Below are 26,827 nucleotides of genomic sequence, written 5' to 3' on the forward strand. Positions count from 1 at the left end.
TGGACTGAGCACACACAAGACTCTAATACTGGTGTCTCTGTTTGGCACACTATGTAACCTGGGTTGGCTAATGCACCGAGCACCCACTGTCGTGCGGGTTTAGAGGCTGATATTTCTTTCTATAAGTGGAGCCCTTTCAGTAGAGCTGAACATGTGAGAGGGGAGAGGCTGAGAACTCCGCATCACAGACGCCTGAGCAGTGAATGAATCTATAGGAGGTATCAGGTCTAAACTCACTCGTTTTTTTCAGGTGTTGCTGTTGGTTGCCACAGCACTGGCCTTCTCTGTAGGTGATTGCATCCCTCTATTCCACAGAAAAACAGTGTGTGATGTTCATATAAAACATTTTGTATCTTATTTGACTATTTTTGCTGAGCTTGTTTAAAATTCATATCATTGCCCATAATCAATTTAGCATGAAAACTGTAGAATAATAGTTTATATTACATAATATAATAAATCATGAAAGGTTTTTCTGACTTTTTCATGAGTCCTGCATATGCTTATAATAGATGAGGGTGCAGAAATTTACACATAACTCATGGTTTAGAGAACATAGTTTATTACTTTAAAAAACAATCAGTGACGTTAGGAAACTCAATGAAATAGAACTCCTCTATATTCTCGGTGCTTCAGATGAATGTTATGACATAAACATCTGCTTTTTCTAATATAAACTGATTCCACCTTCTAGAATTTCAGAAGCACTTTGCTTGCACAGCTGATGAAGGACCTCTGTGCTGCAGTTGTGACTATCTACATATTTTACTCCATGGATCACAGATAGATAGATAGATAGATAGATAGATAGATAGATAGATAGATAGATAGATAGATAGATAGATAGATAGATAGATAGATAGATAGATAGATAGATAGATAGATAGATAGATAGATAGATAGATAGATAGATAGATCCATCGATCGATCGATCCATCGATAGATCACTGGCTGACCTTGCAGAGTTAATCAGCACTTCATCTCAAAATGAATGAATTTTATTTGATCATGGTTATGAAAACATAAAAAGAGTAAAAAATCAGACTATAAAGAACATTGTTTTTTCTGATGTCAGTATGTGGAAAATGCCTACATCCACAAAGTTGTCCAAATGTAAAACAAAAGTAATATAATTTTTATAACTGAAAGAAAGCATGCCTACTTTCTAAAATTGGCATTCAGGTTTTATTACGATCGACATTCATGTCTAATAAGGAAGGTGTTGGCTGATTAATGATGTGAATAGAAAGCCAAGGTGGTCCATCAGAGCACTGGATTCTCTTAGAGTATTAGATTGGTTCTACCCTTCAGCCAAATCCAGCAAACAAGAAAATGCACATCATAACTCTGACTGAGTGATCACAGTAGGTGAGTGTACAGTAACTCACAGCTAGTGATGCTGAGACACCTCCTGTAGGATAAATGTGATCTGAAATACCATAATATTCACCCTGACTCCAGTCTACTGCAGCAGTAGAGTAATTCAACTCTAGTTGTGTACTGCTATAATAAAGGCAAGTGAATCCAGTGCATGCAGGATTATGGCTGCATAGTTTAACACATTCCACTCCTATGATGTTTTCTTCCACCTCCCATTCTCAAGAACTTCTCCAGAACCTCTCGAAAAAGACCTTTGGATGTTGTGCTTGATCATTTCTTAAGAAGTTGTGTTGGTCACAACTCCTTGTGTATTTTTTCTTTTCTTTTTTTTCTTTTCGTGTTTTATCTAAAACCAGCAATGAGAGCATAGTTATTTACTTGGCCTTGGAAGAGTTTCACCCTAGCTAAACTGGAGCCCAGTCATCTGCAAGAACATGATATTTTTTGGACACCTTAAGTAGTGTAGATTTTGGCTGCAGTGTAATAGACCTCTAGGCATGACAGCAGTGCTTAAACATGTGAGGTGCAGAAAAACTTCACAAACGGAGCCTGTAATAACTAATGTTACTATAGTCTGACTCCAGTTGATTTTGTACATTCTAAGCTTTCTGGATATCTTATAAAACATGTTTTAGGATTTAGGATAGTTTTATACAAGAACATGAACATTAAGTAGGGGTTTTACTAGAACATACATGTGTCCTATTTTGAGAAAGACATGTAATGTGTTTGAATGCCTTATGCTTTACAGTAATGAGATGTTAGCATAATATTCAATGTATGAAAATAATTCAATGTATGTCTTGTGAGCCATTTTTGTAAAGAATTTCTTTACTCTTGCATGTGTGTGTGTGTGTGTGTGTGTGTGTGTGTGTGTGTGTGTGTGTAAATTCCTAGATTGTGAAGTGTAAAAAAAGCCTTAGGTGTGCCTTTCCATTTCCTTGATGCTTTATCCATCCATCCATCCATCCATCCATCCATCCATCCATCCATCCATCCATCCATCCATCCAACTATCCATTCTTTAATGCCTTCACATTTACTTGTTTTGACTTGGATCTTGCAGGCCAGCAGCAGTTGAGATGACACACAGCTACCTAAGCATCACTTCAATATCTTTACTTACATGTAACTGTTGTCATTGGGTCTGTCCCTGCCATATCCCTTTGCTATCTTTGGGTACCAGCCTGGGCTTGAACAAGACATAGGTAGGCATGTAGCCCTCAAAAACACCCCCCCACACACACACACACACATGCTCACACATGCACACACACACACACACACACACACACACTAACTGACTAGATTAGCTAGGAGGTAAAAGATGGCCAGCCATATACAAATCCAGTCTTATTTCACATTGTAAAGCTTTGCTTCGCTTCAGAACAACAGCTGAAGCTTTAACCTAACATCTGGACACTTTGATTGACTTCCGTTAAACAGTTGGCCTGGTCATCCTGGTTCTTAAAAACCAAGGATTACATTTTACTGTCCCATTTTCACAGCAGTATGGAATGTAGAGAAATTCGTAATCCAACGTTGCTGTAGGGAAACTAATTGCACACCTTCAGACCAACAAATGAAAGAAAAGGAGCAATAATTAATCAGAGGAGTGATTATTCTCTCCGAATGTTGTGACAGGGAGTGAGGTCATAGCAGCAATAGAAACATTATAATAGCTCATCCAACAGTCACTTCCCACAGCACGAAAACACACAAGGAAAAACTAAGATACTGTTTTTAGCTATTTTCTTTCGGTTGCTTCTGATAGCAAGTTTTATGACATTGGATATCTGTCATGTATTTCTCTTAATGAATATGTTTTCTGTTATGTGTCTGCACTGGCTTGATATTTGGCCCCACAGTTGAAATGTTATGTGTATGTTTCTCCACCACTGTAGTGAGGTTCATTACTACTGAGGCTCTCCTCATGACATGAAAATGCAAAAGAAAACCTTTAAAGCATCCAGTTATGCAGGATCCAGCATATTTGGATCTCTCTTCCTGTACCTCTGTACCTCTCCAAATATGTGTTAATCTCTCTCTGTCTTTCTTCACAGACACAAGTGCAATGTTTGAAGTACAAAATACCCTGTTGTGATGCTGAAAAACAAATAATTCAAGTCATCTAAAATGATCACAGTAACACTGAGGAGTCTGGAGTCCCTTACAGGGAGAAATGCATGGAACAGTCATGATTAGTGCATCAGAAATATGAAAAAGGAACTTGAAGTGTTTTAGTCATGTGACTGGAAGCTCTGTGTTAAGCAGCATTCTGTGATGACTGGCACCACTGGTCCTGTGGTCCCTGCCTCTGGTGGACGTCCAGACAAAGTCTACCGCCAGCAGGTCTTCTGTCCACTGGGTAAACTCAAATGAAACAGCCCTCAGTTAAAGCTAGAGATCTGGAGAGTCTCAGCAGAACGTCGAGGGTTTTTCCGTCATCACACGGAATTTGTGCACACACTCTGGCTCATTTATCTTCTTCAGGGAGCCTGAGCTGCTCATTACAGTGCTAATGCAGACAGTGACAGCTGGGAAAAAAGTTTGTGTGCCATTTGTGTGGCTGAGAAGCAGGATTCATTCTGACTCGTGTCCAGAAGTCCTCAGAAATGCTAAGAGCTGGAAAAGCCAAGGGAAATTATATCCACGGGATGCATGCTGGGAAATCCCAGTGGAGCTTCTCATTTGTTTTCTAATTAATGATGTCATTTTTATCAGAGCAAATCAGTTTTCCAGGATTTCCTTCTACCTTGACAGCAGCATTAAAAATGTGTTGTCATTACATTTTCTTTGTGTTTTTGAATTGGATTTATTTTTGCTACCAGGGTTTAAATGATTGCCCCAAGGGACTCTGTTCAAGCAGAAAGGTTTTTCAGTATTAAACCTATTAATGAAACTGAAAGCCTTTTTATTATTTAAGTCAGTGTTTACACTAAGCTCCTGGACTGGTCTACATGGAAACCGTAGCACTCCACAAGAAATTGATCCCAGAATTCATGTGTTCTCTCTGTTCATTTATTTATTTACTAACTTAAACAGATTGCATTAACAAGACCACTAGTCTTACATTTATGCTGTTAAATTGTTGGATATAATCCTTTAATCAAATCAAGTTTTTTTTTGTCACACACAGAGTGACAATCATACACAGTACAACAAAGTAGTGAAATGCTTGTATGTCTGTTACCAGGTAAAAACAAAATATACAAAATATACAATAGAAAGAATAAGATCTACAAAGGGAAGTATATAAAAATATAAAAAGTAGAGATATATAAAAAAGAAAATTAAAAAATAAGTATATGTGTTGCATAAAGTGCAGATATGTGCAAATGAACAAGAGGTAGATGGAGGGAAGTTGGTAATATTATAAATACTGATAAATACAGTGCACATAGGGGCTGTATGGGTGTTGTATTTTTTTTTCTATTTAACTATTTTTTTTCTAAATAGTTTGTAACGTGGGTGAGGTGGATAGCGAACACACGTGCGAAGTACCAGCGCCTTGGACTTGAGAACGAGCAAAATCCAAAACAGGGGAAGACAGTGAAAATGATAAACAGGACAATGTAAATAAATGACTAGTTTAATAACAAACACCAGAAACATACAAAAAAAGGATACAAGGCCAATTCAGGGTGATTATAGATCAGGAAAAAAACCATACGAGAGTACTGAGAGAACAACGAGCGGACAGGAGAACAGAAACAACGAACACGAACTGCGAGGGCGATACAGACAAAGAAGGCAACATCAACTAAAACACCAATAGAAATCATGTAAGACTAAACAAGAAGTACATCTAAGCAACAAGAGAACGACAATAGTAAACGGAGAGAGTAACTTAACTTGGAACACAGAGAGCGAGTACAGCGTAACCAGAAGCGAGGCAGAACATCGATGATACATAGACCTAGAAATGGAAATGACCCACCAAACTGAGATGCAGTAACACGGTTTAAATACACAAAGCTAACAGCGCCATTACGAAGTCCCACAAGCCGGTGTGAGGGATTGAGCAACATGTGATCTATACATTCAGATAATGCTGGCGCTAGCTTGTCATCTCATGCAAATATTTACAGCTTTGTCTGCTACGTTTGGCTGGAAAGAAACGCCTTTTTGGATTGTTTACATTTATTTGTGTTGCTATGCCTCCAGTGCGTTTCGTCTGACACTCAGCGGACAAGCTCACTCCCCCATCACTGCCTCCATATAAGCACAGTCGTGTTCTCTCATATTGAGCATGGTGTAATATGTACGTTTATTTCTTTTTAGCTCCACATTTTACACTAAGGAGGGAGTGACTATGTATATCTACAGGTCTTGACAAAACCCTTCTTAATCCAGTGCTGTCCTGAAGGTAACCTTACACAAGGTTTGAGGGAATATATCTGCGTCTGTGTCCTATTCCTACCGTGATCCTCTCCATGGAACCCCCCATGGACTGGTGACTCATTTGTTCTTGAATCCGTTACAATAACCGTCCCCACATGGAAGTGCATGTTGGTATCCGTCTCACGCATGACCCTTGTCTGTCCTCTAAGACTCAGCCGGTGGAGCCTGCCTCACTACTGGGCCCACCCTCCATGCCTGCATTTCATGCTCACACTGCACGCCCGCAAGGTTCAGAGCAACATGTGCATATGTTACAAGGCTTTGTGCGTTTTGGAGATTCAGACTATCCAGACTCAATGGCCTTTGGGCACTGATGAAAGTCAGGCGACTGAAACATATGTAGTGTTGTTACTCTTATTGTGTGCGTTTTTCTCTTTAGCACAATGTTTGATCTGTAATAAATTCTTTCGATATCTCAGCTTTGCAAGAATATTAACTCTTTGTGGTCTGTGTGGCCCATTTTCTTTTTGTGTGCTGGTAATTGCATTTTTGTCATGTGCTTGACAGAAATTATTTTCTTTAAAGCCTTAGAAAAATTAGCTAAAAAGCACCACCACTTTCCACCCTTGAAATGTAAATAATATACATTTCTCTTTTCTTTTTTTTTTTTTACTTTTATCATAAACTATGTACTGCACATATTAGATTGGTTATAGTATTGCTAGTATTTCCTAAAAGCTTTATTACTGTCATTACTGTCCCTCCCGGGTTCCGTGTTTTCCTTGCATGTGTTTTTTTAGTTCCGTTCCATAGTTTTGTTTTCTCCGCCCCTCGTTTGATTTTCAACACCTGTCCATTGTTTAGTTGATTGTATTTAATCTCTGCCTTGGGGCCTTCGTTTTGGCTGTTCGTTTGAATGTGTTAAGCTTCATTGAGTTTATGTGTTTGGTTGTTTTGCTGTTTTTGCAAAGCCCGTAAGTTTGTACTCTGTGCCTTTGTGTTATTTTAGCCTCCGTGTTCCCTAGTCTTTGTTATAGCCTGCTTCCCGCTTGACTTCTTGTTCGTTTTACTTTGTTTTTCCTAGTTTCCGTGTATCCTAGTCCTTGTCTTGTTACTCATGTATCCCCGTGCTCTCCGTGTTGGCTCTTTGATCCTGGACTGCCTTAACGACTCTGATTTTGGATTTGCCCGTAGTAAATCTCGCTCCTCTCCGCACGTGTCCGCCTCCTTACCGCTCACCGTTACAATTACACACAGATGACTGATTGATGCTTATTTTCAACCTTTTCTCTATACTGATGACATTTTGTTGACATTGACCGAACCAAGTTCTGTAATCTATCAATTCAGTTCACTGTTTTTTTGCTCATAAAAGCGCGTTTAACATGCTCCGTGCCGCTTACTTACGTTTGCTGATCTGCATATTGCAACTAACTAATATCTCAACGTTAAGAAGAAACATCGATTTTTTTCATTTCTTTTGACTTTTCACAGTATGTAATAATCTTGGAGGATATTAATCATTTAATAAATCATTCTGTCTTTCATTCTGAACTCTGAGAACAGCTTAGTCAGTTTAGGGTTGAAATGAATGACCAATGCCCTTAACTTGAGCCCTTGGGACCAACAGCTCTGACAGGGGTTTACGTTATTCAACTTTGAAACGCTCAAGAGAAAGGGAAGAAAAGGACAGCCTGTTTGCTTGATTTAACATCAACAACTGCAGGTGGTAAGAACTGCAAAGCTCCGCTTCCTTTGCCCCGATTGCTTCATTTCCATTACTGCTAAACAAATATTCAAAGACATGTCGTAGCCTCCAGCTAACTCCTTCAGCACATCCGTTCTCCAAGCAAAGGTGTTTGCTTTTGATTGTGAATGTTCTCCTAAAAATGTAAGTAAAATCAATCACCATGCCGTCACAGGGACAGGAGTGACGGGACCTGTCTTGCAGCTATGAGTTTCACTTTTCAGTAAATCAGAGAAAGTCCTTTTGTTCAGTGTTACTGTGCACTAAAGAAGACTGGCCTATTTTAAGACTGCATGAAAGGAAAAGATCATATATGTAATTATCACTGTGAAATTCTATAAAATGGAAAGTGAATGGAAATCACGTGAATGTTTACTAATTTCAATTATTGTAATAACAATTGCATAACAATCAGTGATAATGTTACTGAGCCTCAACCTGTCTCAGCTGCCATGGCTACTCCCACCACCCCTTGAAGAGTCCTGCTGTAGCCCACCACACCTCCACCCCAGCCAACTACTTCTCCATCGCCCTTGATGGACTTTCTTTCGCGGGATGGGTTTCGGTCATGTGCACACCATCAGGACAAGGCTAGGCTTTCTACAAAACCGGACTAGATATTAATTGCTTATTTTTAAATTTTATTATTGTCTCTCTATTTTTCTGTTAAAATTGTTACTATTGTGGAGACCGTTGTCAACCAGAGGACGCTGGCCCCCCCCCTTTGAGTCCTGGTTCCTCTCAAGGTTTCTTCCTCATGCTCTAGGGAGTTTTTCCTTGCCATTATCGCCATTGACTTGGCTTGGACATGGACATTTGTAAAGCTGCTTTGTGACAACATATGTTGTAAAAAGCTCTATATAAATACATTTGATTGGATTTGATTTGAATAATGATACTAAATCTGTGTAATAATATGCATATAAAGACTACTGATAAATGATAAGTAAGATATTTCAATAGATCCATTGTATCATCAGATCCATTGTAGTGTCTGGTTAGATATTGCGCAACTAAAAACTCACTTCCTCACTTTCCTGGATGGAAAGCTCCCCCTTTTTGTAGCTGATTACAGCAGCTTTTTCTAATAACGAGTTTCTCAAGTAGAACCAGAGGAAGATAATCAGCTTCTCAGTTGGTTCTCCAACTGCATAGAAGCATAGGATCTCCTTAAGTAAGAGCCAAACATGCAGTAAGGCAGAGGTTTCTCTGGAAAAGTGAACATCTTAAAAGCCCTTAAAGCCGTGTGGGTCTGTACAGCTAGACGCTAGATTACCCAGTCCGTGCTTGTAATATTCTGCAATTAAATAAGTCCTACATGCTTTTAAGTGTTATCTCATTGAGTGTGAGGTTAAGTGCTCTTGAAGGGTTGATGCAGACAGCACTGAGAAGCAGAGCACATGCTAGAATGAAGCCCTTGCCAAAGGAAACCCACTAACACTAAGAAAGGATGATGCGATGCTTTGGCTCTCGGTTTGATTGGTTAAACTGGACATTCTTTTGGGTCTCTGAGGCAGAAACGTCTGTAGCTGATTACAGAACACAACAATTAAAAGCACCCAGATGTACCATATAATGCTAGCCCTGATCTCTTTCTCCACACTGCGGCTCTTACAAGTGTGTTTGAGATCTGTCTTGTAGCCCTTTAATCATGTCTTTATGGTATTGAATTGGGGGGTTGTCACATTGAAGGATTACTAGAAGACCCCCCACTTTAAAACTCAATGGAATAGAGCACAGCAGGTGTTAGCCTGTATGGACTAATTTCTCCACACCATCCAAATACATGCCATTGGCAAGAGGGAGCATTAAAGGTTTTTTCCTTGATAAACAATAGAAAAAAACATGGTCCCATATGTTCTGCCTGTGCGTGTCCACATACTGGTCACAAAAGCAGCACTTGCTTTGACTAGGCCATGCTGGGACGCTTTTAATCTTGCCATCACTCCATTTGACAGATAAAAAGTTCTGTGCAGGACAAACAAATTGGCAAAGAACAACAAGAACAAATGGCATGACAAACGCAGAAGTCAAAACTTGTATGTGAATAACTCATAATGAACAAAGACCTTGTGTACTATAATACACACAACGGATATGAATGAACAAAATGGAACTATAAATATCAAAGATTATGAAATAATGCTCTTATTTCAATTTAATATTCATGCGCTGTCAAAATGAGAAGGATGTTACTGAGAATTAACAGTGCGCAAAGATGACACTGAAATAATTCTATCGTTTTATGGAACATAGAAAAAAGAATACGAGACTGAATTTACTTTGATCAAAGTGAAAAGCGGCATAAGAAAGTATAGAATGGGTGTAACATCTTACAGCCATACATTTGAACGTGCTGTGGATGTTGACATTCAGATAAGAATAGGCAAAGCTCTGCTGATCCTCAAATGTTAAAAATAATCATTCATATGCCTTAATGCAAACACCACAAACTAACAGACATGCACAGGTGAGACCTCGAGCCTCTCATGACAGCTCGGTGGCAAATGTATAAAAATACTATTCCTTTATCCCTCAATACCACCACCATTTCAGTCCCCCAATGATGCATCTTGCATTGGTGTCAGTTCCCTTGATGTTGTAAACATGTCATGCAGCGTTTAATAACATTATTTACAATGTCTTCCCATCACATGCCAAGAGGAGTGACAGTAATGGCACGTGCTCTTCAGGTGCTCTGATCCCCATTCTTGCTTTTTTTTGACTGCAAGAACTTGAAGGTGTTTCCTGGGGTCATTTTCAGCCACACCTCAGAGAATAAGAGAACGGATCTAGGCTGAGCTCCAGCTCAGGACCTGTATGACCCTAGGTCCGCGCTCTTAGTCTGAGAGGTAGGCCTTAGAGCAGGAATCCGGACTGAATGGATGCCAAGCACCTGTTGGGGATCACTGGCTGGGCTTGTGACGTCTCAACACCCTCACTCGTCTCTTCATTCCTGCTGCTTAGAATAAGGCAGAGATATAGTCCACGAATGCGAGACTACACCACTCATATATCCAACTAAACTGGTTTAAAGCGCTGTTAACGTTAAGGAGCTGAAGTGTCTCTGTATAGTTTAACAGATGGTCTTTGATAGTTTAACCATTGGTTAATTTTGCTTTACCCCCCCCCCCCCAACTGTTCTTACCTGGTGATCTCCTGACAGCTGCTCGTCTCTTAGCCCCACCCTCTGAAAAAAATTAAATTAAATTAAAAAAACAGAATTTAACATGAATTTTCTTGCAAAACCATCTACATATGTACCAGTGATGGATGGATAGATATGAAAGGTCTAACGTTTGATAAGCTTGCTGATCTTCTCCGATTCTGCATCGATGAGCATGATCTTTGAGAAATCTGGTCCTGTAGCACAGGTTTAGAATAAGCAAGGAGGAAACCTCACTGAACATAGCACATTGTTTTACATGATATGTGGCGTCTGGATGACTTCAATCTAGCCACTGCATATTGGTTGGATTCACTTTTATCTGATTCTATTCACATTCAATTGATTTGATTGAATTTCCTTCTCACCTTCTATGACCCGAGGCTCTGGTTTAATCACTCTGGTGGTGAATCCTGCCTCACCTAACAAAAACGGGACACAATAACCAGTCATTTATTGCCCAGAACACCCCCACATTACCTCAGTATGGGAGTCTTCACTCTGAAAAGCCCCGCTGGACTATGGGTGATGTTTCAGTTCAAATGCTTCAGTGAACCAAAGATGCTTACCTAAGTTCTATGTGATATAACTGGCTAAAAAACAAACAAACAAACAAAAAAACTTGGCTAAAGGCTAAATCAGATATCATTAAAACTAAATCCAGATGAACATAAAGGAGCAAAATGGTTTGTAGTTAATGAGAACCATAAGAACAAGTCATAAGCAAAGTAAAGACGGATTGTCACAAAACACAATAGGACATTATTTAAATGTGCTTAAATGCAAATGATTTGTCCCTGAGTGAAATGCAGGAAAGCACACACATCATCTGTCTAAAATACTTTCAGCACAAAAGTGGCAGTGCATTAAAAATGGTGTCGTTTCAAACACCCACTGACTTCAGTGCCCTCTGTGTTTCTGCTGCAAGCTCTGCAAATGATCTGAAAGTCTCAGAAAACAGATTCCGTTTTCTAACCTTTCTGGCACTTCAGTAATGGTGAAAAAATGTCACAGGCATGTAAAGGTTATGTGTAATGGGTTCATCCCTGGTAGATAGATTCATCTCTTCTTTTTAAAATACCTCTTTGCAAAGTGCCTGGAACATCACTAGGTGTTTCTGTTCTTTAATGTAATGTTTTTTTAGAGACAGTGAATCCACCAGTATGCAAATCCATGTACCCATATTAAATATGTCCAAATAGCCAACTAACTGCCTTTTAAAATGTGTTGCAGATATCATCTCATTATTGGTGTGGTACTGTTACTCACCAAATAATGTAATTTGTTAAATGTATCAACAGCGTCAGTATTCGTTAGGCACCAGTACGTTGGATTTGGAAGATGTAAAATGCACATTCATTTGTTTAAGGTCTGAAAAGAAGGCTTAGGAATGCCAACTGAGTCAATGTATTTCTATTGCCTGGATTTAATTTCCCAGAAGGCTTAGGAATGCCAGCTGAGCCGAAGTATTTCTTTTGCCTGGATTTAATTTCCCAGACTTCATATTCAGTCATTAAAAGCAGCATCTTGAAGTGACATGCGGCAAAGTAGAGGAGCGTGGGTGTTTGTTGTGGAGGGGTGGGGGAAGGGAATCCTGAGAAGAAAAACACGTGCTCTATTCCATATCAAGTTCTGTCCCTTAATCGTGCCCAATCATTTTTCGTGCTCGGTCCCTTAATTGCATTCAATCTCTTATCGGACTCGGTCACTTAATCACGCTCGTTCCCTTATCATGCTCATTCCCTTAAATGTGCTTGATCCCTTAGTGTGCTCGGCCCCTTAGTGTGCTCGGCCCCGTAGTGTGCTCAGCCTTTTAGTGTGCTTGGCGCCTTAGCATGTTTGTCCCCTTAGCGTGCTCGGCCCCTTAGCGTACTCGGCTCCTTATCATGTTTGGCCTCTAAGCATACTTGGCCCCTTAGCGTGCTTGGCCCCTTAGCTTGCTCAGCTCCTTACCATGCTCGGCCCCTTAGTGTGCTTGGCCCCTCAGCGTGCTAGGCCCCTTAGCGTGCTCGGCTCCTTATCGTGTTCGGCCCCTTAGTATGCTCGGCCCCTCAGCGTTCTAGGCCCCTCAGTGTGCTTGGTTCTTTATCATGTTCGTCCCCTTAGTGTGCTCGGCCCCTTAGCGTGTTCGACCCCTCAGCATGCTCGGCTCCTTATCGTGTTCGGCCCCTTAGCGTGCTTGGCCCCTTAGCGTGCTTGGCCCCTTAGCTTGCTCAGTTCCTTACCGTGCTCGGCCCCTTAGTGTGCTTGGCCCCTCAGCGTGCTAGGCCCCTTGGCGTGCTCGGCCCCTTATCGTGTTCGGCCCCTTAGCATGCTCGGCCCCTCAGCGTTCTAGGCCCCTCAGTGTGCTTGGTTCTTTATCATGTTCGTCCCCTTAGTGTGCTCGGCCCCTTAGCGTGCTCGACCCCTCAGCATGCTCGGCTCCTTATCGTGTTCGGCCCCTTAGCGTGCTTGGCCCCTCAGCGTTCTAGGCCCCTCAGTGTGCTTGGTTCTTTATCATGTTCGTCCCCTTAGCGTGCTCGGCCCCTTAGCGTGCTCGACCCCTCAGCGTGCTCGGATCCTTATTGTGCTTGGCCCCTTAGCGTGCAACCTCTTCTACATCCAGACAGGTCATTTTCACAAATATCATGACATCAGAGTGCCAGGGCGGCAGCCTAGGATCTGTGTTTGCCTCTGCAACTCGCTGATGTATACAAGTGTGTATCATGATTTAGTGGTATGCCTGTATTTTTTCAGACTTGCACACTGTTCAAAATGAACAAAGGATTTGTAATGCATTTTTCATCCTTCCTGGGAAGAATACTGGATATCTGTTTCCATGTTTATTATGTGTAAATGACCTGAAATAGTCTATTACCTTTGCTGCCTTTGTTTATTTACAAAGTAATGTTGTAATTTAGTAATGTTATTGACAAGCAGATCGTTGTTATTTAACAGTGTGCTGAAGGAGACAAAAATTGGGAATCACAAACCTTCACCATCAAGGAAAGTCTGCCCACCTGAAGAGGTAAAAACAACAACAAAAAAAAAAACCCAATTAAGCTTTTAAACTTGAAAGTGTATTAAGGGATCAAAGATTCAAAATTTTGGAGTGAATAATGATGCCAAAACAGATATTTCAAGCTTGCAATGGGCCATCTTTTTGAGCAACTCACCCCCAATGACTGTCGGTTCCCCTTTGATTATTCTTGTTACCTTGGTGATTTTTGGTTTTCCCTCGATGACCACATGTTTCACTTTGGGGTTAGACTCGACCTTCATGACTGATGAGTCAACCCCAATTACTGTGATGTTGGTAATTGTGATCTCAGGAACTAGAAAAAAAAAAGACAGACATTTTAAGAGATATTTAATATCACTTTATTAGTAATTCCATAAATGATATATATACAAAATAGGACGTGAAAAATCTTCATGGATTTTCTCTTTCTCTCTCATTATTCCCAATATTTCCTTTTTCTGAAAGGAGCTGAATATATATTTGCACTTCATAACTTTACTTCAAAAATGTTATTAATCTAATGAATATTTTTATCTATTCATTTAAATCTGATAGCTATTTTTATCCAAAGTTCTAATCTAATGACAACTGCAAGTGGTTTTTGGCTGTACTGCAGAGAAGATTCAAAGATCTTTTAGGAACCAAATATTCACACTAAATATTCTCAACTGGTGCGAAAATCAGACAAAAACAGGTCAAAGTGCACCTGCTTGGCTGATGACACCCAGTCTAATCCAATCCCACACGTGTGGGGTTATCACTGATTCAAACAGTACCAAATCTTATGTTGGCAATAAAGACAACTTGCAACCATCTTTTGTTACTGCAGTGCTTGCGGTTACAGTGCTTTCAACCAAATGCATACTGAAACATGGAATAAAAATTCAACATTTTAGCTTTTCATCTAAATAGTTTCTGAGCCTAGTCCCCTTCAGAGTTTACCTTTGCGAGTAAAGAATCTTTATTAATAGCCAGGCTTCTGACAAGGCCTTACTTTTTTTTTTTCTTCTTTTTTTAACTCAACACACATTTGGCATAGTCACCGCAACTCAATATTAATCACTGTGCCACTTGACCCTGCTGAACTCACATAAGAGTTCAATACCACAGCAGGAAGGCTTAGTGCTGCATTCAGGAGGGCAGGTCCCCTCTCGCTGCCGCCAAGCTGCTATGCTGCACTCCTGCCAGCCAGGACTCTCTCTCCTGCCCAACCAGGCATTCTCTGTTTACCTCTTTCACTGCGACCGATCAACCCAACCCTCCCACGCAGACAAAGCTCATATGCCTGACACTCACAGAAGCCGTAGGAACTGTGCAAATACATGTACGTGAGAAAACAGCCATCAAAAGAAAGGCGCAACTGGGCCACCGGGTTTAGAATCAACACAAATCGTAAAGAAACGCTTGAGAAGGTTTCGTGCAGGTGACGCCGGGGTCAAATGGGAGTGGGTTGAGCAGTATTTCATTTTACAACAGTATATGACTGCTCTGTACATGGGAATATGTGCTCTCCACTTACAAGAATAAAATGCAGTGTTTTACCTGATTCAACAACATGAGTGGTGATTATTTTATCTGCAAAAAAAAAGTGAGAAAAAAGGTGTTATGGTTAATACCAAAGTGTGGAAAATGACTGCAAATCAACATTTGTGCAGGATGCTAGAATGTGTTGTGAGTCATTCATTCTTCATGGATGGCTTGGCCAGGGCATGTTGTTCTTATAGGTTATGAAGCATGAATGAGATGCAAGCCCCTTTTTGCAGCAATAAACTGTCCTGACCTTCATGACAGGGGTATTAAAATGAGCACGAGAGAGACACTGTGCATGCAGTGGACAGGCCTTGCTGGGACAGAGCAGGGAGACTCACTAATGAAGGTGAAGGGGACCTCTTTGTAGTTGAATCCAGAGACAAACTGAGAGAGCAAACAAAGGGGTAGAGCAACTGAACAGAAAACATGACCGAAATATGAAACGAGTGCTTGGCTGTAATGCGGCGTTTACCTCACGACTGCGATAATTGCGTGGAGTGCTGTAGTGGGTTCCATGTACACTGGTTGAACGTACCTTGATCTGCATGTACTTGATAAACTTCTGTAGCAGATATAGCAGGTCCTCACGTCCCACAGGCAGATCTGTCAGCGGGAGAAAAGCTCTTTGTTTTTCAAGAATTTCATTAGCGTTTTCTTTCATGCTTGCAGTTGGCAGATCCAGATACGGCTCCGGCCACTATGAATCGAGCAGGGCGAGGACATGAGCAACAAATGCGTGTGCAGCCCGACAGCTGCAGCTTCAAAACATAGTGCACAAAAAATCAAAACACAGGCTTGAAATAATTCACTTTGGCCATAGGACCTCTTGGAAGAAGAAGGCTCATGTGGGGTCTTCTTTTTAATGTCTACTGGCTGATTCTGTGCATGAGTCACATGTGCAGCTATGTGGTGATGACCACCTATATTGTCTGAGATGCTTCGCATATAATGTACTCAGATATAAGGTACACAATGATCCTCTTTGAGGTGAGCAGGCAGAGGCAGAAGTGACCATCTATCCATGCAATGGTAGTACATTCACGCACCACCAGGGTAAAACATTCATTTATATTTACATTTATGACATTTTGCAGGTGTACTTATCCAGAGTGTCTTATAAAAGTGCTTTAATTGTCTTCTGAAAGTATCTTTAACTCACCTCCAGGGTAGAGCAGGGTCTTTATTACATGAATAACCCCGTTAGATGCCATGAGGTCTTTATTGGGAACATTCACAGAGTTAACAAGGATGGAGTTGTTGACCTAGATTAAGAAAAAAATATATTGACAATTGCAATAATAGCCATGTTGATAATAACCTTTCAAGAGAACATTCATTAAAAATTGATTTTACCAAAAAAGGAGCCATTATATCTGATGGGGAAGTTCTTCATTAGAATTTAGATACAATGACATTAAAAACTTAAAAAGAACATCAAGGAAGAACACTCTCCATTATGTGTTATGTGTAAAATGGAAAGTATTAGTTTAGTCACTTGTATTGTTAAGATGTTTCTTTGTGTACAGCATGTTTGGGAAACTTGGCCCTAATGAATTAGTGCTAAAAAAACACTGGCTGACTGGTTATAATTCAAATGTCAGTGTATTCCTTCCTTGCTGAGGCCAGATTCCCTCTAAGCAATATGGAAAATATTCTTTTTCTGCTATCAGTCTGTAGAGGTATGGCTCAGATCCCCCAGTTACAAAGAGGAAATTCCAGAGGGATTAAATAAGCCATTGTTCCTGGTTTTGACATGTGAAGGGCAGAGGACCTCTGGGAGCTGAGCCATACAAGAACTTTGAACGACGAGTGCTAATCTGCAGGAAGCAAGATTCTTATCACTGTGGACTGATTCCATATGAACATGCACACACCCATGCTGCACGTCCAGGTGCATGCACGCACACACACACACACACACACACACACACAGGCGCCCCCCCCCCACACACACACACACTCACACACACACACACACACACACACACTCACCCACACACACACACACACACACACACACACACACACACACACACACACACACACACTCACCCACACACACACACACAGCCTCCCCCCCCACACACACACAGGCTTTGAAGTTAGAGATAAGTAATACCATTATTGGGGAGATTAAATTATTGTGTGCTGGAGAATGTGGGGGGAGATAAAAATAATGAGCAGAGCATTCAAAGAAAAGGAGATCCCTTATGTTGTGCTACAGAAGGCACTGCTTACTTTTCATAATGAGAGTCTGGAATTGGCATAATACAAAGAGTGGAAGTTCTTTTGTTGTTGTTGTCATGGCCAGCTGTAGGAGGAGGCAGAGGAAACAGCACAGGAAGTGTGGCATAGAGCCGCTGATAAGGGGATGCCTGGCCCGTTTCACCTCAAACTTACTCCACTTAGTCACTCTTCAGAAAATGAAATTATGTGAACTAATCAACATCTGTGACTGTCAAATGTGAAACTGAGCATCTGTAATTGGCTAATTTCTGGTGAACGAAAATGCCATGAGAGTTAACGATCTAATTACAGATGGGAATTTGGAAAAATGCTTCTATAGTGTAATGACCTAATATGGGATTTTGCTAGGGAGTGTGCCTGTTTATACAATATAAACACTCCAAACCCATCAACTTTGGTTTAAAAGTAGCAGTTAAAGCATGTGAAATAATAATGTACAATGTTCAGTGTGTGTGTGTGTGTGTTTGTGTGTGTGTGTGTGTTCTCTTTTGTACATCATAGGAAATTATAGGAAATAATGTATGAAATCATAGGACATTAGGACATTAGGACATTAGCACATTAGGACATTAGGACATTAGGATATTAGGACATTAGGACATTAGGACATTAGGACATTAAGACATTAGGACATTAGGACATTAGGACATTAGGATATTAGGACATTAGCACATTAGGACATTAGGACATTAGGATATTAGGACATTAGCACATTAGGACATTAGGACATTAGGATATTAGGATATTAGGACATTAGCACATTAGGACATTAGGACATTAGGACATTAGGATATTAGGACATTAGCACATTAGGATGGGAAAACTTTCTTAGTTGCCATGAAGTGCTTGTGGGTTTTCACATGAAATAAAAAAGTGTTCACTGAAAGGCATAAATGTTATTCACATTAATTTTATGGTTAATTTTATGTTTAGCCCTAATCCTATATAATTTTATAGGTGTGTGTGTGTGTGTGTGTGTGTGTGTGTGTGTGTGTGTGTGTGTGTGTGTGTGTGTGTGTGACAATGTGAAGCCTGATTAAAATATGAATTCACATACAGACAGCATCTGAAGATTGTTGCCTTGCATGGTCTCCAGTAGGTTGGTCACACTGCCCTCCAGTCCACCGCTGATAAAGATGCCATTACTGAAATGGTAGAGCAGGATGATCCTCAGAGCATTGATGTCACCTAAACATAAAGGACAAGAGCTGAATCATGAAACATTTGGATAAACAAACAAACAGACAAACAGACAAGGGGGGGGGGTGCATTTGTGTGGTGGGTGCACCAACAATTCTAAGCAATCTCTGCTGCCAATGGACATTCTCATTAGATATCAGATTGCTTCAGCTTGGGATCTGGGGGGGGGCATAACAGAAGAGACTATGAGAAGGAATGAAGAGGGAAACTGTGAAAGGAAGTAGGTTTACTTGTGAGAGTCTTCATGTCCTGCTCAGTGACTCCATCAAAGGCATCATCCATCGGGGCAAAGATTGTGTATGCGCCCTCCTGCTTCAACAACTCTGTTAGCCCTGCGATCTCCATCAGAGACAGGAACACGCTGGAACATTCCGGCAAAACCGGCACTTTAAGTTATTTTTTTTATCAACATTGAGTTTTCTTACTTTCTTAAGGCAAAAAGATTAGGCAAAATTACTATAGAACCAATGCATACTTTTCAGATTTAACATGTGAAATTGACGGGGATCACACATCTGCTACCATTGTTCAAATTCCATAAAAATCACGTAGAAGGAATATCAAAACAGCACTTTGAAATTGTCCAAGGTAAAAAACAAAGAACAGCAGATGTTTCGAGTCATTTCTCATTCAGCTTTTGTGCATTGTGCTGAACTGTATGCCATATCGCATGGCCCCGGGTTTGCAGTATAAACACTGAGGTTATGAGTGATCGTTTGGTGAACACAGAGCAGCAATAACTGGTGATAAACTCACGTGAAGCTGCCGTTCTTCTGCAGCAGCTCATACATGCTGTTGCTGGGCGTGCTGATCAGTGACTTCATCAGATGAAGGGCTCCATTGCTTCCCTCTTTACTACCTCTGACCATGCAGGCATTCTCAATACACACAGTCTGATACACACCCACACACACACACACACACACACACACACACACACACACACACACACACACACACACACGCACACACACATACACACACACACACGCACACACACACACACATACACACACACACACACACACACACACACACACACACACACACACACACACACGCGCACACACACACACATACAGACACATACACACCCACACACACACACACACATACAGACACATACACACCCACACACACACACACACACACACACACACACACACACATACACACACACACACACACACATACAGACACATACACACCCACACACACACACACACACACACACATGCACACACACACACACACACACACACACACACATACACACACACACACACATACACACACATACACACCCACACACACACACACACACACACACACACGCACGTGTTTGGGAGTACAATAATGGAGCACACGTTTAGTGCTTCGTACATGGCTAACGAGGTGATAGCTGAGGTATAGCAGGTTATGAAGCACTGAGAGGTGTGTTGGATGAATTTCAGAAGCCTGGGAGGGAGTGATAATCACAGAGGAAGGAAAAGACAGCTGGACACAATCAATTCATGCAGAGACCAGAGTTCATATAAACAAGATTAAACCCAAGTACCAATAAATCAATCAGTGAAGCATTTAAAAGCATTTGTTTGCAGCTTTAATTAAACTGTTTTCCTGCCACTTTATCTTTTGTATAAACACACATTCACATGCACCGACACAAACACACATGTAGACACACACTCAAACTTACTTACCGTTCGGTAGACAAAGACCCTAAGGAATTTACCCCCCAGGGTTTCCAGCAACTGGCCATTGTAAAGGTCACTCAGGGTGACCTTGAGTTTCAGGATGTGATTTTTTAGAATGATCTTCAGCAGATGCTGGTCCATTGACATCACCTTATCTACACATCAAACAAAGGTGACTACCTCAGAACATTGACCTGAGGGCAATCAAAAGACTAGGCATTCCTTATTATGGCTATGTGATCTGTTTAAGTAACTATAAAACCCAGTCTTCATAACTGAAAGCAATGGAAACAAATGAATAAAGCCAACCCTTATTTTTATTTTAAATTGCATTGTGTTATGCATATCTTTTCATTAAACATGCAGCTCCGTCACTACGGCATGGTGTTAAACACGCAGAACTGTCACTATGGTGTGGTGTTAAACGTGCAGAACTGTCACTATGGTGTGGTGTTAAACACGCAGAACTGTCACTATGGTGTGGTGTTAAACGTGCAGAACTGTCACTATGGCGTGGTGTTAAACGTGCAGAACTGTCACTATGGTGTGGTGTTAAACGTGCAGAACTGTCACTATGGCGTGGTGTTAAACGTGCAGAACTGTCACTATGGCGTGGTGTTAAACGTGCAGAACTGTCACTATGGCGTGGTGTTAAACGTGCAGAACTGTCACTATGGCGTGGTGTTAAACGTGCAGAACTGTCACTACGGCGTGGTGTTAAATGTGCAGAACTGTCACTATGGTGTGGTGTTAAACGCACCAGTGAAGACAGTGTTGAGGGGGGCAAGAAGTGTGTATTGAGCACCAGGGCCCATGGCTGCCGCCAGGCCCAGCTTAGTCACCTGATGACCAAAGGTGCTCTGAGACTCACCGACCAGCTCTGTAACCTGCTTAACTTCAGGAAAGAGAGAGAGAGAAAGACATGTTAAGACCATATAAAGATTCAGCTATCAAACCCTCCTTAAGTAAAAGCCTGAATATCTAAGTGTTGGATTAAATCTTTGTTTAGAAGACAAAAAAAAATGTTAGGTGGTGGTAGTCTGCTTCAAAATTCAGCAGAAACATTCCTGTTTGAACACATTTGAAACATTCCTGTTTGTACACATTTGGGTAGTTTTACACGTGTCCAAATGCATGCTGTGTAAGATGGTGTGTGGGCAGTATACGCTTTAGGGTAGAACATAGAAAAACAAGTACATTGCTCACCTGAGTCAGGCATAAGCACTTGGTCGATGAGGTGGATAACTCCATTGCTTGTGACAATATCCTTCTTCAGCACCATCTTAATGCCGTTGACAGTGAGACTGTCACCATCACAGCCAATCTCAATAGAGCTGCCCTCCAATGTCTCGTACCGTGAGCCAGCCAAGATGGCTTCTGAGCACTGCACTGAACTTAGGAGATGGTACTTCAGAAAGGCTGAGATTAGTAAGAGGGACAATTAGAGTGAGAGAGAGAGACAGAGAGAGAAAGAAAGGTTGTTATTGTTGTTGTTGTTTTGCAAAGTTAAAAATGTAAACATTTTCAGTGCTTAGCAATATTATATTTTATACAGTCATGCCAATAAATCCATCTTGACTTGACGAGCAAGGGAGAGAGAATACCAGCTCCAAGCATGTGCTCTATCCGTTCACTTTCCTTAAGGCTTTGGGTCATATTTCATTTACACAGTTTGTCTGTGTCCACTTGGACCATCCCCATAGATTTACAGGTAAACACACTGTGCCTGATGTAATGCTCCTTACACCCACCAGTCTTTCCTGTGTAGAGGCCATCTGGAGACACAAGTGGACATTCTCAGAAACCACCGTAATCAACACATTATCACTTTCCCATGGGCTCTGTCAGCTCTGTTAATTCTCAATATCTGTTTATGCACTCCCTCTGTGTGTGTGTGTGTGTGTGTGTGTGTATGTATGTGTGAGAGTGTGTGTGTGTGTGTGTGTTTGTGTGTATGTGTGTGTGTGTGTGTGTATGTATGTGTGAGAGTGTGTGTGTGTTTGTGTGTATGTGTGTGTGTGTGTGTGTGTGTGTGTGTGTGTGTGTGTATGTATATGCATGTGTGGGAGTGTGTGTGTGTGTGTATGTGTGTGTGTCAGTACGTATCTGAGTGAGGCCGCAATGATATGGTCATCTGGTGATCTATTTCTCTATACGGTTTTACCCTGCTATCTCTTATCTTAGCTGGACTGAACAAACCCGGTAAAGTAAATAGATCTGGCTGCTCAGCCAACCCTCCTGCCTATAAAGGTTTGTGAACCCAAAACACTGGAGCAGTAAAGAGGTTTGGCATGTGGCCTGGAGCAGCTGCCCGAGTGCCTGAGTTCCTCTGTTCACCCCTAATGAGCAGATCCCTGATGCAAAATGCTTTTTCCAGCATGCCACTTTCCTGCTGTGACTCAGACAGGGGCTACAAAGGAAGCTATGACCTTTAAATATGAACATCTCTGGTCTGAGCCAAAGAAACCTCAACCATAAAGTTAAAAAAAGCCTTGATTAACACCGAACTGAAATTAGTTCAACACAATCTATCATCTAAAAAGCCAAAGCTTCTACTGTTTCAGGTCTGGAAAGGTATTTCATGTTCAATTAAGATGCTTTTTGGTAGATGAACTATCAAACTTAAAACCCGCAGATGACAAAAACGTATCAGGATCTGATACAGCATTGTTCAAGCATTTCCTTTCAGGAACAGAGTATGGGACCGGACTGCCTTGTCTCTGGACACTCCGTTGACTGTGGTCAGTTCTGCTGTTTGCACAGTGTCTGAGAACCCTAGCACAGCTTCCAGTGTTCTCTGGTCATGCCATTTACTTAGAAATAGGAGAAACGAACTTAGAGGGGTTAAGCCAAGGACGGCCAAAGAGTGTCTCAGCTTGCTATACATACCTCAACAGTGATAAAGATTCTGAATCCAGCAGTGTTGCTTTATGCTACAGGCAACCTTAATTTAAGGGTGTTACCATACAAGGAGTGCACAGACTGATGTATTATTGATCACTCCCATTTGCTAACATCTGCGGGGATATTTGCCATCATTCTATGCCTTTGGCTAAGCTCTTACCCTGGACGAGAGTCTTGTCTTGTAGGATTCGTTTAAGCCCCTCCTTGTGCTTCTCAAAGGCCTTGTTGGTTGGAGCAAAAAGAGTGTATTGGCCTGGCTGGCCCAGTTTTCCTAATAAGCTTGACTCCTTTTTGACAGCACGCTGGATAGAGAGCAAAGAGATTGGGATTGGATTGGATATTGGAGATTGGATATTATCCTTTTAAAAAATTCATCATGATCACAATATCAGACATTTCGAAGTATACTTTTCAAATTACAAAGGATCCTCAAAGGACATTTTTCTCCACATACTGACATCATTCACCACTTTATTTCCTGTTAACATGACCTGAAGTCTCTTATCCGAGTGAATGTTGCCCAGCGTTGGACGCAGTCACTCCGTAATGGTTCACGACACGTACGTTCAGTGAGCTGAGCTCCTCATTGGTCCCAATCACATCCCTGATGGTGTTCTTCACTGGGGCGATGACACGGTCAATGACATGCACCACCCCGTTGGTGGCCACCTGGTTGCCATGGATGATCCTGGCACAGTTGACTGTAATGATCTGCAGTGTACAGAGCAGCAGACACAGTCAGCAAAAACACAGTGGCAGTGTGCAGTATTTTCCAAAGTCTTCCTTTCACTCACTTTGATCTAGGAATGAGATTTTCATTTTCTCCAGGTTACATATACAGAGATACTGTATCCTGGTGCAATTCCAGGGAGGAAATGCAATAATTCTACTGGGATACTTCAGCAGGTCGTGTTTGCTTTACGAGACTCAAATATGCCAAGGATGGGCCAAACAGACATACATTGCCATCTGAATTTCATGAAGTTTATTTCAATACATACTCCATTAGAGTAGTGGTTGATGTACAGGCCCAGTTTGCTGTGCATGGACTCCAGGGTCATATCATTCTTTAGGTCTTTAGTGAGGAAACGCTTGCTGACCATGTGGCAATGCAAGGCATCATACAGGAGGGTGTTTTCATTGTTCAGGAGTTCAGTTCTTTTAGTCTGTAGAAACACACAAAATTATGCAATAATGTCCTGTGAATATGAGTGTATTAATAATGTAAATAATGTTCTAAAGTATATTTTGTTAGGAGCTTTTAAAGTTATGTTTTGATTTTCAGAACTTCAGAACTTGCTTTTAAAGTCACAATTCCTTTGCCATTTCAACACACACTATGCTCTTAAACAATACCAGCAGATGTGGTCTGTGATGTAAACAGATTACATACAGAGTGTAGCCTCAAACACTAGTGAGCTGGTGGTATGCCAGTAATGCGTATGACACTGCACATTGAAGTCCATATTCCACAGGAACACAGGAAAACTTTCTGAATTCAGTAGGACGTACAGCATCCAGCTGTTCCCAAGCCTCATCACTGGGAGCAAACATGGTGTAGGAGCCGGCACCCTGGGTCTGCTCCGTCAGCTTGGACATGTCGACATACTGCTTTGTGATGTCAGCTTTCACCACTCCCAGAGTGCCATAGATGGTGTCAATGGGAACCGCTGCAAGGCAAGGCAGAAGTTGTACTGTACACACGAACAAAGGAGATGACAATACATTCCCATGCTCATTTCAGCTCTATGATAGTAATACACAGCTTTACTTGTGCAGCCAATAAAGCTCACATTTCTTCAGCCTCACTAAAAAAAAAAGAAAAAAAAAAAAAGCTTTAATTGAGTTTAACAGTGCTCTGTGCATTTGTTGAGTTTAACAGTGCTCTGTGCATTTGTTGAGTTTAACAGTGCTCTGTGCATTTGTTGAGTTTAACAGTGCTCTGTGCATTTGTGGTGTTTCAGTAATGAGTTCAAATAGTAATTCAAATTTATTTAATCTAGTACAATGTTACTCAATCCAGTATGATCAAATAGTATAAAGAGGAAAGAGAACATTAAGAAACATTAGCAAAGAGGAAGTAAATTGATAATTCTTCTTAATTAATTATTAATTATTAGTAATAGAGCAGGGAGCAGTTATCATTATTGTATACCACCCTGAAATCACTGGGGCGTCACCAGATGTTCACAACTTATCAGTTGATAAGATATGCATTGCTGGGGCTCCATGACAGCAAATTAAACTGACCATCTGTTATTTTGCTCTTTTTAATAGATGATAGATTAGTCTTGTTTTGCAGTCTTGTCTGGGAAAAATATACATCTTTACCTGAGAACAGAATATTCATATTCAATCAGGGAAGTTGGCTTCTTATTATTCAACTGTGTTCTGTGTGAAAATCTGTTCCGGTAACACCAGTCTACACTTGCCATATTCAATTATCTGGTCATAAGCCTGGCACTTAATTGAATAATCTTCTTTTTTTTTGGGGGGGGGGGGGGGGGGGGGGCATTATTTCTCTTTTGGTACTTGTCTATTATAACTCTGATATTGTGTATTGTCATTGTTTCATTATTTCATTCTCATCAAAATTAATTTTTTTAAAAGCAACATTTAGCTGCTAACATTTTAAATATTATGTTTTTCAGTTCAGTGTAAAAACATTCTATTTATATTGTGCAGATATATAGGTTCTTTCACTAAGAAAACCTTATTTTGTAAATTTAAACTGACAGTTGCTCCTACAGTGAGGATTTGATCTGGGATCTCAAATCTCTGTCCAAGTTAAATTGCAGCATAATAGTGTGTAACAGTGAATATAATAGTGAGTCTGGACTATGTCTTTTTGACATAGTAAATGCTTTTTTTTTTTTACTTTATATTTTAATTTTATTTCAGAATTGTTAATTCATTGGTTTTATCCACATGCTAAATCTTCACCATCCCTGTTTCTGCCATGGCTACAAGCAAGCTGAATGCCTTAGAAGAAAAGAAAAACTCTAAGTGCTATTGCTATGTTTCAAAGTGGTTACTTTTCTCTCTTAATCTAGTGCTCTGCATTAACTATCCTTTTTTAAAAGCTCCTGTTCTAATTTAAAGTTTTTCCTGCTCTTGTGACAGCCAGAATTTGTTTTCTCCATCTAGTAAGCTGGAATAGCTTACATCCCCATTTGAACAGATGGCTAATGAATAACTTTACATTTGATCACAGCTTGACCTCAGTTAAGATAAACCTCTGAGCCACTGGCCCAGTGTGACCTATTCATTCTACAAAAGCCAATAACACTTTGCAAATTCACCACCCACCCCATTCAAACAAGCAGGGCTGTTAAAACACAAACAGGAGATACCCGGGGGTTGTCTTTACAGAATAATTGCAGTTTAAAGATACCTAAATGAACAGCTGACAATGTTCCTGAATCTCTTTAATGAGTTGGCATGAAAATATCACTCCATAATGGAGTTTCAGCTGCCATCAACAGAGTTTGGTCATTACCAGCCAGTACCAACCTGCAGGACAGCCACGCATTCCTTCCAGCTGCATGTAACCAGGGCAACACTCATATAAAACCAGCCTACAAAAAATGAACCGCAAAGAGTCAGTAAGA

The 26,827-nt window shown here is 40.8% G+C and overlaps 1 protein-coding gene across 4 annotated transcripts in view; it reads right to left on the reverse strand.

Annotated features, from left to right (window-relative positions):
- Positions 1–9,371: 9,371 nt before the first annotated feature.
- postna (periostin, osteoblast specific factor a) overlaps positions 9,372–26,827 on the reverse strand; it is a 23,329-nt gene continuing 5,873 nt past the window's right edge. For 3 of the 4 annotated variants that reach the window (XM_081702264.1, XM_081702265.1, XM_035535464.2), the window contains 21 exons: positions 26,730–26,794; positions 24,729–24,886; positions 24,218–24,382; positions 23,781–23,927; positions 23,377–23,518; positions 21,519–21,731; positions 21,073–21,207; positions 20,319–20,467; positions 19,372–19,508; positions 18,846–18,976; positions 18,473–18,603; positions 16,328–16,430; positions 15,704–15,771; positions 15,507–15,552; positions 15,181–15,213; positions 13,793–13,951; positions 13,610–13,636; positions 11,006–11,059; positions 10,769–10,834; positions 10,620–10,661; positions 9,372–10,433 (listed from right to left, as the gene is read on the reverse strand). In XM_081702264.1, coding sequence (XP_081558390.1) covers positions 10,378–10,433; positions 10,620–10,661; positions 10,769–10,834; positions 11,006–11,059; positions 13,610–13,636; positions 13,793–13,951; positions 15,181–15,213; positions 15,507–15,552; positions 15,704–15,771; positions 16,328–16,430; positions 18,473–18,603; positions 18,846–18,976; positions 19,372–19,508; positions 20,319–20,467; positions 21,073–21,207; positions 21,519–21,731; positions 23,377–23,518; positions 23,781–23,927; positions 24,218–24,382; positions 24,729–24,886; positions 26,730–26,794 — 2,227 coding nt within the window. In that variant the 3' untranslated portion in view covers positions 9,372–10,377. The remainder of the gene's footprint in view (positions 10,434–10,619; positions 10,662–10,768; positions 10,835–11,005; positions 11,060–13,609; positions 13,637–13,792; positions 13,952–15,180; positions 15,214–15,506; positions 15,553–15,703; positions 15,772–16,327; positions 16,431–18,472; positions 18,604–18,845; positions 18,977–19,371; positions 19,509–20,318; positions 20,468–21,072; positions 21,208–21,518; positions 21,732–23,376; positions 23,519–23,780; positions 23,928–24,217; positions 24,383–24,728; positions 24,887–26,729; positions 26,795–26,827) is intronic. The other variant, XM_035535465.2, reaches the window with a different exon arrangement.

This window comes from Electrophorus electricus, chromosome 19, assembly GCF_041902795.1.
Source record: "Electrophorus electricus isolate QZ-2024a chromosome 19, ASM4190279v1, whole genome shotgun sequence".
Lineage (NCBI taxonomy): Eukaryota > Metazoa > Chordata > Actinopteri > Gymnotiformes > Gymnotidae > Electrophorus > Electrophorus electricus.